Below are 12,926 nucleotides of genomic sequence, written 5' to 3' on the forward strand. Positions count from 1 at the left end.
AAAGCTTGGAGTCAAAGCTGGGTGCATGGAGTCAATGTATAACTGCAATGGAATACGATACTATAAGGTTCTCTACCTAAAGGACTCTTGATGATACCACCCCAGTGGCAGTGTTTGCCCCCCTCACAGGTACAGTTTTTTTATGAGAGTACAGTCTTAAAAATGGTGGCTCTTTAAGGGTTCTTTGTTAAAGAAAATGGTTCTATATAAGACCATTTTCTTTACCAACGAACCCTTAAAGAGCCACCATTTTTAAAAGTGGCTTAAAATTTTTCTTGGTAAAGAAAATGGTTCTATATAGGACCAGGAACTTTGTGTGATTAAAGGGTTCTTTGCACTGTGTTTTTCTACTGATTCGATGTCAAGCTTACAAAAATAAAAGAAGCCTTTTTGGTGGTATACAGAACCCTTTTCAAAAAGCTTGTATATAGAACCATCTACAACACATTTTCCATTAATCTGAAGAACGCTTTCACTATGCAATAACCCTTTAATCATACAGAGTTCTTTTGAATTTTCATGGTTCTATACAGAACCATTTTCTTTACTAAAGAATGCTTGAAGAACAATCATTGTTTAGTGTGTAGAGCAACAGAGCACAACCTTACAAAGGGTAAAATGTAGAAGAAACTTGTGATTAAACAAAACCTTGAGGGTTATTCAGACCCCAAAGAATGCAAAGTTATGCACCTTGGAGTTACAAATGATTGTCATGGATAAGGAAAAATATTGGCCAAGAAAATTTCTGATAGCCAGCAAAAAAAGCAATAACATGAAATTTATTGTATAAGATTGAACCTCCCTCTGTAGAACAGTGGGTGGAAATTCTAAGACATATTTGTTAACAGGTGGCAATAATGGACGATCTATGACTTCATAGAAATATATAGGGATAAATGGACGTATGCAATGGTACAATATCTTTAAAACACACTCATTTGAGTTTTGTAACCACAGACAACCCTCCCCTGACTCCTGATTTTGGTGCTGTTCTAATTATAACATTCCTTCATTGTATTCATCTACTCATACATTCATGTCTACTTGTAAAAAAAATCAATTAACAGTTGAGTGTCAAAAAAAATAAATAAATAAGTTGAACGTGCTTTTGGTCATCTTCTCCAAGTCAAATGTGCTTTTGGTCATCTTGCTTTCCCAAAGCAAGTCATTTGTGAATTCTGGCAGTAGTCAGACACATAGCTCTTCAAGACTTCTTTCAAACCATAACGATACATTTTTTTCCTTGTAATGCTGCGTTTACATGTTGACGATAGACATCAGGAACCCTGATATTCAGTTTTTTTCAACAGAGCCATGATGGAAAATTATGCCACTGCAAGTGGCAACATTTTGCAGATCGCAACATTAGGTGGAACTTTCCATCAACAGTTCAAATTACAAAAAACATTTTTTGAGTGCAGAGATGAAATAGACCTGACTTATTTTGGGGAGCCATAGAGGCCAAATTACACACACACACACACACACATATACATACATACATATATATATATATATATATATATATATATATATATATATATATATATATATATATATATATATATATATATATATATATATATATTTATTTATTTTTTTTTTCCCCCTCCCCAATTTAGTCCTTTCCAACTCTACCTGTTAGCTAGGACTTCCCCAATCATACAATGCTACCAATGCTAGGAGAGTGAAGGCTAGCACAGGCTTCCTGTGAAGTGCCATCGCTTCCTTTCGAACTGTTGCTCACGCAACATCATTGGACAACTGAATGCATTCAGAGGAACGCGCCAACCGCCAGATCTGTTACGTCAGCTAACGCTACGCCTGACTCTCATGGACTCCCGGATCACCAGGGATCGTCGAACTCGCAATCTCCTGATGATAGGGCCAACGCTTAGACAGTTTAGCCACTCGGGAGCCCCTAATTTTCTTATTTTTTGTTTGTTTGTACTCCCTTATACTTTAACTTCTGTCTATTTTTCTTATTTCTGCCCAGCTTTTTTGTGTCTATTTTTATTCCTATCTATCTATCTATCTATCTATCTATCTATCTATCTATCTATCTATCTATCTATCTATCTATCTATCTATCTATCTATCATTGAATTCTAGATGAAGCCACTATTACGCAACAGGACATAAAAGAGTACAGAGTGTCCTGCTGCCTTCTTCCACCTTAAATAAACAATCCACTCTGATAAGCTCTTCTCTGATATCATCCATTTTTTCTGGTAACTTCCGCATGGCTTCAAGCCTTCAGCCCGTATATACCACTTTAAGGAATGGAACAGTTTTTCCAGCAAAAACATGTGAATGCAAACTAAGCATTTTTCGTTTACTGGGTTATGTTTTTACATTATTTCACCTTCTACTATTTTAATCATACTTTTGTTAACTGTAAAATAGCACAATTCTGAAGCTAATAACATCCGGCCAGGCTAAAGTACAGCTTCCACACAGCGGACTTAATTTAAACAAGCTGTTACAACTAGGAAACAATATGACAGCCCATATCCCCTCATATAAGATCAATACAAAACGTTTTCCTGCACTGATTCATCAAAAATGTACTGCAGATGTCATGTATACAAAATGTATGTAAAATTTATTGCGCTGATATTTACTACTCATTCATAAATAAATCTGCCATGTTTGGCAAAGCCACTTTCTACTGATTATCATATGTATGTACTTTCGTGTATTAAGGTTGAAATCTCTGGTTCAAACAACATAAACTGTACTGAATTAATTGTGTTTGCATCATTTTACCACATTTTTAGTGACCATTACAAAAAGACCCTGAGTCTGTTACAATTAACTCCAGCTGTGGGGTAAGTTGTACCTTTTCCACTCTGCTTACACTTGGATTGTTCATAAACAGTGGGTGCTGTAAAGTTTATGTTTACGATTCGCGGGTTGCTTGTTAAAAATAAAAAAAAAGTTCTCCTCTAGAGGCGATACAGCCTCCAGTACAGGGATACATGTGTATGATGTGTTCTCACCAGTTGTGGTGTGTCCTGTAGTAGAGGCAGTAATGTAGCCTCCAGTATGGCGGTCTGCTCAGCACTGAGTCCCTGCCACAGTGAGACCAGCAGGATGAGCAGGTGAGTGGCGCTCCGCAGCCTGGAGAAAGCCTGCACCAGACATGCCCTGTTCTCCTCTGCTGCGTCCGCTAATGCTATCACCTGAGAGAGGGAGAAAGACAGAGAGAGCACAAGACAGGAAGGAGGGGAAAGAGACGCATACATTTTGAATGGAGGGGCTCTCATAGCAACAATAATTTTGCACTTTCTTCCTAACTTTGTGTTTATGGTGATGATAAGAAAAGAGCAGCACACACACTAGCATTCAAAAGCCTGAATTTGCCATGTTAAGATTTTCACTGTTATTTCGTCTGCAATAATAACTTATACGGTGTGGGTTTTAATATTACAAACTATTCACCAAAAGGAACTGTAAGATGTCTTATTCAGGTATTTATTTCAGGTATTCTGTGACCAAAAAAGTGTATAAAATGATAAAAATATACACTTATCATCGATTCACATTCATTTTTGTCACGTTCTCTGCTTTGATGTTGGATCTCCACTTGAATTCTGGATATTACATTTATTAGACCTTAATCCTCAACGCTGCATCTTCTTTTTTGTTTACAGCTTCCTAATGTTTTACCAATCATTTTAAACACGTGATTAGCATTATATTTCACTTTATAGACCAACCACTAATTTGTTTAAAACACTGATTCTAAACTTTTGGGTGCAAGCATAAACAGGAATAGTTTATGAGGGGCAGTCGTGGGCTGGAGGTTAGGCAACCAGCCTTGCGACTGAAGGGTAACCGGTTCGATCCTCTGAGCCGACAGTCTGTGACTGAGGTGCCCTTGAGCAAGGCAACTAACCCCCAACTGCTCCGGGCGCTGCGGAAAGGCCTGCCCACCGCTCCGGGCAAGTATGCTCACTGCCCCTAGTGTGTCTCTTCACTAGCGTATATATGTGATGTTTCACTGCATGGACGGGTTAAATTGAAGAGGTGAAATTTCCCCATTGTGGGACATATAAGGGTCTCTTAATCTAATCTAATATAATAATAGCAATAAATACATCAGCAATCAGTCACACAATTTGTCTGTATTAAGATACACTGTACAATGTACGTTTGTTATTTACTAAGGCAGAAGTCGAATCTTACTTTTAAAGCATTATATGTATTATGTATGATATGTATTACTTCCATGCTCTGCATAAACACATGCATTTCTATGACACACAGCAGTGAACACATTCTCTCACGGTGTAATGTCACCTGTAAGTTTAACCGTTTTCATTCATGTTGCGGATCGCCGGCACTCAGAAGAACAAAAACAAGGAAACTGCCTTTCAAAGTGAAGCCTGCAAATGGAGAGGAGTGTGTAGTGACAAAATGAGACACTGTGCCAAGCTAAACCGAGCTCGGGTCAAGGGGCTTTTGTGAGGGCCAGCGCAAGGCCTGATTGATGCCAGCTGAGGAGGAACAAAGGCACATTTAGCCTGGGTCTAGTGTGCGAGTGTGTGTGTGTGTGTGTGATAAACTGGATCCAGGCCCAAATGTTCAGGAGAGCAGATCACAAGACAGAATGCAGTTCTGTTTCATACCACAGAAGAAGGCACTCAACAAAAACATACGATTTAAATGGTGAATAATCCAATGTACACTGTTTTCCACTTACACCATACTGACATACTGCTATCTATAAAAAAGGACATGTCCGTGTTTGTAGATAACAATTCAGCTGATACTTTAGGCATGCAGTTTGCAAAACAGGCAAATTTCAGACACCAAATGTGTTTTGTCTGATTGACTACATTTGGGTCAAAGGGGACATTGTGTCAATTAGATTTTTTGTTAAATTCAATTCTAGTGAAAAAACGTTTTATTTCCAATTTCTTTTTAACAGGACACTAACACACAGCAGTGAGCCCCATAATACTTTTCCAGTGGGTGAAATCTAAAACCTGTACTCAGCTGGAACAACATGCAATTTTGAAAAATCGATAAATCAGAATGAACACAAAATATTGTATTCATTATATAAAACCATGGGTACTGTGCAGTTATATATTCTTTATATCTTGGCAGCTTACGTTTGTCCACCTTCTGCTTGTTGAACTTTTTTAACTGTTACCAATTGTCTCCACCTGTGAGTTGCACAAGCTAAAAGAATCATTTAAACATAAAAAAGGTAAAATAAAAAAGTGCATCAGACTTGAAGAGAAGGTTTCAGTGCATTACATCTGCCAAAATCAATTTGATGTGTAAAGACCTCACAGTGACTAAACATTAAACTACAATTTAAAATATAAATGCTGTTTTTGATGGCATTCCCCTGTGTGACTGCTCTGTGTAGAAGTGAAGTAAAACCAGGACTGGAGTTCAAGATAACGCAGGGGTCATTCATTAAAATTCAATAAGGTCCAGTTAGAGAAAAGTTCCTCAAGCAAAGGTCCAAAACACCATAATGTCCAACTTGCATCATGATTCAGTGGCATATACTGTAAACTGAAGTAACCTAGTAGTTACACTATATTGTCAAAAGTATTCAGTCACCCATCCAAATCATTGAATTCAGGTGTTCCAATCACTTCCATGGCCACAGGTGTATAAAACCAAGCACCTAGGCCTGCAGACTGCTTCTACAGACATTAGTGAAAGAATGGATTGCTCTCAGGAGCTCAGTGAATTCCAGTCGTGAAATTTCCTCACTAAATAACTACTAAATATTCCACAGTCAACTGTCGGTATTATAACAAAGTGGAAGCGACTGGGAACGACAGCAACTCGGCCACAAAGTGGTAGGCCACGTAAGATGACAGCGGGGTCAGCAAATACTGAGGCGCAGAGTGCGCAGAGGTCACCAACTTGCGTGTGTCAAGTCCATCGATACAGACCTCCAAACTTCATGTGGCCATTAGATTAGCTCAAGAACAGCGTAGAGAGCTTCATGGAATGGGTTTCCATGGCCGAGCAGCTGCATCTGAGCCTTACATCACCAAGCGCAACACAAAGCGTCGAATGCAGTGGTGTAAAGTGCCGCCACTGGACTCTAGAGCAGTGGAGATCTCTGGAGTTCTCTGGAGTGTTGAATCACGCTTCTCCGTCTGGCAAGCCAATGGACGAGTCTTGGTTTGGTGGTTGCCAGGAGAACGGTACTTGTCTGACTGCATTTGGGTTGGGCTCGGCCCCTTAGTTTCAGTGAAAGGTACTCTTAATGCTTCAGCACCAAGAGATTTTGGACAATTTCATGCTCCCAACTTTGTGGGAACAGTTCGGGGACATCCCTTGTTCCAATATGACTGCACACCAGTGCACAAAGCAAGGTCCATAAAGACATGGATAAGTGAGTTTGGTGTGGAAGAACTTGACTGGCCTGCACCTCAACCTGATAGAACACCTTTGGGATGAATGATTAGATGATTAGATTAGAGCAGAGACTGTGAACCAGGCCTTCTCGTCCAACATCAGTGTCTGACCTCACAAATACGCTTCTGGAAGAATGGTCAAAATTCCCATAAACACACTACTAAACCTTGTGGAAAGCCTTCCCAGAAGAGTTGAAGCTGTTATAGTTGCAAAGGGTGGGCCAACATCATATTAAACCCTATGGATTAAGAATGGGATGTCACTCAAGTTCATATGTGTGTAAAGGAAGACGAATTAATACTTTTGGAAATATAGTGTATATCAACATCTTATGCAGTCAACAACTTAATGACTAATCAAATAAATGATAATTCAGTAATATTTCAACATTTGTCAGTTTTCTCTTTTTAGAGCTGCCATGTGAAATAACTTCCGTCTGACTCACTTTCTTCTCTAACTGCTGTTTCTTGCCTCATCCCTCCCGAATGTATGTCACTCACACGAGTCGTAATGCACAGATCTGATTGGCTGAGTAGCGTCATGTGTGATATTTACAACGCAATTGGTCTGTGAATCTCCTGGGTGCTAAAGCCATACCGTAAAGGCTAGAAAAGCTATGCCCATTAATATAGGACCACCCCACCAAAATTAAATAATTCTCCATAGTTTATTGGTTATAGGTCCAGGTCCACATTAGTCCAGACTCTGACCGCCTATTAATGACCTCTGGTCACGGCATGCTGAAGACTGCAGTCTTGCAGTCTAAATGCAAAGCATAAAACAGTAAATTCTACTTACTGATAGTTTTATACAATTTTTAAGCTTGTTCTCTGTCGAGGATGTGTGTTTATTTTTACTTCAACAAAACATGCAATGACACTGGGGTGCTAAAACTTTTGCATACAGCCCTAAGTGGTCCCAGCTCCTGGGCAAAGGGCTTATCATCAATAACACTGTCTTTAATATAGATTCTAGCCTGGAAGCCTACAGTCTATTGGTTTCATTCAACATGACACTTTAAACATGTTTTACTGGACTCCCCTGAGGTGTTTTCAGCCTTCACTGATAATAAATAAGTCCATTGTGTTAAAAAAATTGATATCTGTGAAGGAGAAATAAGTTACAGCATAAAATAAAACTTTGTCACTACATTACAGCAAGATTTCACAAGCAAAATGGAAGATACCCTGAGCCTGGTGGGGCAGGTTTGTGGCTTCGGATGGAATTTGCATGAATGGGAGAGCGCTGTGTGTGACGAGAGCATCCCTGCACTGTGGGGGTCCAGACACACAAACACCCAGACACACATGCTCTGGCCATAGCCGCTACTTACCTCAGGCACATTCTGCAAAAATTACACGGCCTAAAAATATGCGCCTATTTCCAATGTAACATTTACAACCCAAAACAAACCGTGACCAGTGGCAAGGACAGCCCGAGAAAAATCCATTATCCCTGAGGGACGAAGCCACAAACTGAGGAGCAGAAATATCCCCGCGGTGGGGAGAAACAGCCTTTATTTATTTATTTTTTCCCTCCTGCCGGAGGTATTTTTGGCACAGGGGTTGGTGAGGGATGCTTTTGGTTTGTGGTCTTGCTTGCACCTTGAGAAGTGATGCAGCTCATCCAAATGCAGAGCTTCACAGCGAAGGAACGCTGGCAGAACATTGCGACTGCTGGTCGTAACGTTTGAGCAGTGTCAGAGGCTCTGGGATGAGATAAGGCTGTGGAAAAGTACAGGGCAGAGGTGTGTGAGTGACTGCGGTGGGATGAAGCGGACTTTCCCTGAAACACATTACGGGAGGATTACGGGCAGGTTCGTTAGAGCACTCGCCCGCAGAACATGAATTATTGAAGATGAGCAAATTCCGCCAGAAAGAGCCTTTATGTGAACTCATGTTGGTGTCGATGCAAACAACAGACAAGCTCAGCTATTGTAGTGCTCTAACAGTGTACATGAGGGGCATGTAAGGGGGCTTAATTCTGCCTACAGTATTGTGCAAAATTGAGAAAATTACATAGAAAGCTACTTATCTGGGTAGCAAACACAATAAATAAATAAATAAATAAGTAAATAAATACATGCAAAAAATCAGCACCATTTCCAAAGCTCCCCTCGAGTACGTCTAGCATTTAGTTACCATCCAATCAAAGCCGCAAAATATAAATATTTTGATATTCAATTATTCATGTGAAGTAATCTACTAATAATCAGTTAATTGGCTTAAATGTGGCTGGTAAATGTGAAGAGCTGTAACAATAAAATGTTTGGAAACTGTTGATACTGTTCCTCAATAACTCATTTAAAAACATACAAACAAACTAAAATTCCCCTTAATTTTCCAGAGGCTTGAGTTACAGCAAATAAAAAGCAGCAGCTCAAAGTAAATGAAATTATGAAATAAATGGGATTATTGTTAAAGCCGTTTAACACTTCAGTGTTAAACAAGCCATGTGGGATTGCGCTGCCTGATGGCTGATACATTGTTTATGATGGTTTCAATATAAGCTTTTGGCCTAAAACATATTCTTTAAATTCCTTCACTGGGAAGAAGTACAGTCATATGTAAATGTTTAAACAACCCTGGTCAAATGACAGGTTTTGATTATTTTCTAAGTGACATCCTCTACAAGGAAATTAATTTGGTGAGTTTAACCATCAAAAATATTTTTAGAAATTATGAAAAAAAGAGAAAAAAAAGGGAAAAAAAGATGTAAAATAGAAAATGGGCCATAACTTTCGGATATATTTTATGTTTAATTTTTTTCCCTAAATGTGTGTGCATTAAAATCCCACATTATAATCTACTGATTTTCCTGTTTGTGTTTGAAATCTTTGAGACCTAACACCACTGCTATAGCCCTGCTATATAAAGTTTTTATTTACATCTATTTTGTATTTTTTTATTTGTTTTTTTCTGCTTTTGCAACTGACTAAATATGTTGATAATCTCTTACAGATACTCAGAATGTACATCTCAAAAGAACAGGTTCTGAAGATGAAGGAATACAAGATAAGAAATAAGCTTATTTACAGCAGGTTTACACTGTGTGATATTCTGTTGCGAAAAAAAAAATCACAAATTGTGAATAAATTCTTTGGGTTAATATTAGTGGTTTTTGAATATTTCCTGCAACATGCTCTCCCCGAGTGAATGAGTTACTGCATCTGCGACCAAAGAGAGTCTACAAAAAATTCTGACAGAATTTTGGCCTAAAATTTCAACAGTATGGTCTCGGCTACGACACACGGCTAAAAGTAACCAATAAGGAGCGGCATGGACTGATGAGTGTGCGTGAGAGGGAGAGAGATGATCAAAAAAAAGGTAAATACTTTATCGCTGAATGTAAAGTGTAATGACATAAGCCCTCAGTCCACATACAGAGTGACCAGCAGTGAAATAGCAGAGCTAGCGATCATCAGAGATGTTGCTTTTGCACTAGAGACAGAAAAATTAGCCAACTGACCTCAAGTTCAATTTGGAGAGTGAACGTTTTATGTAGCCTTTTTCCCCACAAGCCACAAATGGCTCTAACCTCTCCTCTAACTTCTTTCCTCAGTCAAAGCATCACCACGAATGTGCTGAGGAATTTTTCGCTTGCATGGCCACATTTTTCAGAAAAAAAATAGAATGTCATCATTTTCTTGCATCGTAAATCTTTCTCCAGAAAATCTTTATTGTATAATCTGATGTGCGGCATAACTGAACTCAGTCTGACGTGGAATTTGGCCAAGATTTTATTAACAGCATCTCATGCAATGTGACATGGAGTAAACGTTTAAGGCCGCACATTGTAAAGCCTTTATTCATAGCAGAAAAAAAAAACTTATGTGAGAGTCTGAGCTCATACAGGTTTAAAACTGTGTTATGTGTATGTGTGGGAAAGGGAAAGAACTCCACAGAGAGAGAGAGAGAGAGACAGAGAGATCAGCATCATACCAACAAATGATCCTAGACAGTAACTGCTTTTGTCTTTGGTCACGCTGTAGAGATAGCGCGAGGCAGGATAGCTCCTGGCCGATTGGCCGGGACAATGCTTGTTTATAAACTGGGCCCTTGGAGCGGAGAGACAGTGAGGCTGGAGAAAGACTCAGGCTCGATAGCATCTGGCAAACCCACACAGGCAACCTGAGATGGCTTATCGGCAGCCGTGGAAGGCTCCAAACCGCACGGCCTGATAAGGCCCGCCGTTTTTCCCCCCAACTCTGTTAATCCCTCTGCAGCTTACTGAGGCTGACACGCCGCTCCAGCTGCAGTACTGACACTTCACACCACACAGACATTCCTTTAGGAGATGTTTCCAATGAAATAAAACATGTATGTGATACACTATATATCAACTATATGTCCAAAAATAGTGAAATTCAGCCATTTCTGACACAGGTGCTCAACTGCACATGCACAGCTTGTATAACCTCCATAGAAAAGCACTGCACTGGAGTGATGGAGCTTCATAGGATACCTTTGGGATGATTTGTGATCGTTCAACATCAGAACATGACCTCACTAACACACTCCCGGCTGAAAACAATCAAAACCACACAGCAACGTTCCTGCACCGAGAGTAAAACCTTTCAGAAGTGTGGAGGCTGTTATTACAGCAAATACCTTTTTAACAAACTTTTTTTTTGACCAAAAAAAACAACAAAAGGTTGGAAAACTAAAAACAAATGTTACACAGTGCCAAAACACTTCACAAATAACTTTAATGGCAATGTACATGAAAAATAGTGATTATAAACACTGCTGAAGTAGCAGCGAACCAACAGTGGCCATGTAGAACCGCTTCAATGACAAGCATTGGACAAACGGTTTTTTATTGAACTGTTTATGTTAAATATCAAGGGAGGTACAACTGCTTAAGAACATCTCCACAGCTTTTGATACCAAAAAAATGACATCCTGCTCGATACAAAGACAAAACAGCAAAACAGCAGACACAGAAATGAAAGTCCCTGACACTGGGCCTTATTCACCTATATCTTTAATTTGTTCCCTAAATTTGTTCTTGAGAAAGGTCCTAAGAAAAGGTCTACGTCAGATTCATGACGAGTTCTTAAACAACAGAACTGTTCTCACCTCTGTGCTCTTGAGAGTGTGTAGATTCTGTTTTTACCTAAGAACAAATCCCAAATCAGAAAACATTGGTGAATATTAAAATGTTTGTAAAAACTGCATTAGTGGGTTTTAAGAAGAAATTTCTACGGTTGGTAAATTGTCTGTAGGCTCATTTTAACAAAAACAAAAACAAACAGGGCCAAAAATGGTATAATGGAATAATAGAAAGGCTATAATGATCAACGGCTGTTGTCGTTAGATTATATTTCGTGGCACATACTGTAGCCTTCATACTGTATCAAATGCAGTGAGTAAAGTTTACGCAAAGTATATTTAGTGAGCACCTTTTTCAGCTTTTGGCTTTGGTGTCTGGATCACTGCGTCCCAAATTTCAGTTCTGGTTTTGGCCAAAAAAATTCATTTTATTGTATCACATTCATAATCTGTACTTCAGACGAAACATTGACAACAAGCTCCAAGCTTCTGAACCTACAATTACCCCAAATGTCTGGTGTAAGAAGTTTCTGCACTGGACCTATGAGGCTAATGTAGCTACCAAATAATAGAAGCTAATATCCTGCCAATTTACATCATCCAAATTGAACATCTAAAGCATCACACAGTTGCCTAAAAACATTTTCACAAAACATGAAAAAAAATCACAAAATCTCACTTTTTGATTAGTGGAATGTATAAGATGATGTATATGATAATTTACACAAAAAAGCTGCATGAAAAAGTCCCAGTTCTGCCACATTTAAAAACAGGATTAAAAACTGAATACAGTGGTTTTTATTCAGCGTTTCTCTCACTGCACTGCACTAATAATACTCCATTGTAATCATGCTCTCTCTAATGGAATAGCAGATGGTCAGTGCTCTTTAAGTACTGACAATCTCCATTATATGCCCACAAAAGTAGACCGTGACATAATTTATCACAATAATGATAACATATTGTCCTATTGCCCACCTCTATGACAAGCTGTCAATAAAATCATGGCGTATTTACTGGGAACTTCTGAATGTGGCAGCACTGGTTCTTTTTTGTCCGTTTCAACTTATTACACCACAGAAAAACAAAACTTTGTGATACACATTGTGTATCATGAACATCTTCAAGTATCACACGGTTATGATTTCTGCCGTATCACCCACCCCTGAATATGAATGATAATTGGTCATATCTCTCAGTTACCTGTATTCAGGTGACATGTAAAACATGTGGTCATTTTCGACCCACACAGGGAGAAAGAAAAAGAGAACGAGAGAGAGAGAGAGTGAGCGCAAATGAGCGAGCAATGGGCAGCTACATCAAACAGCTCTGAGCATCTGGGCTCCTACGAACCTCCTCAGAGACGAAACACCTTAACGACCGTGTGGTCAGATAGTGCAGGGTGGTCCTCTGCCTCCAGGGTGTGGGCCAGCTTTGGAAGAATGGTCAAAGCCTTGCAGCATGTAAGGAGGA

General features: G+C 39.2%; 1 protein-coding gene across 1 annotated transcript in view; it reads right to left on the reverse strand.

Moving 5' to 3' along the window:
• Window positions 1-12,926, reverse strand: part of bbs9 (Bardet-Biedl syndrome 9) — a 160,187-nt gene that overhangs the window by 23,501 nt on the left and 123,760 nt on the right. Inside the window, exon 20 of the mRNA XM_017725761.2 lies at window positions 3,003-3,185. Within this exon, the coding sequence (XP_017581250.2) occupies window positions 3,003-3,185 (183 nt within the window). The remainder of the gene's footprint in view (window positions 1-3,002; window positions 3,186-12,926) is intronic.

Source organism: Pygocentrus nattereri, chromosome 19 (assembly GCF_015220715.1).
Source record: "Pygocentrus nattereri isolate fPygNat1 chromosome 19, fPygNat1.pri, whole genome shotgun sequence".
NCBI classification, from domain to species: domain Eukaryota; kingdom Metazoa; phylum Chordata; class Actinopteri; order Characiformes; family Serrasalmidae; genus Pygocentrus; species Pygocentrus nattereri.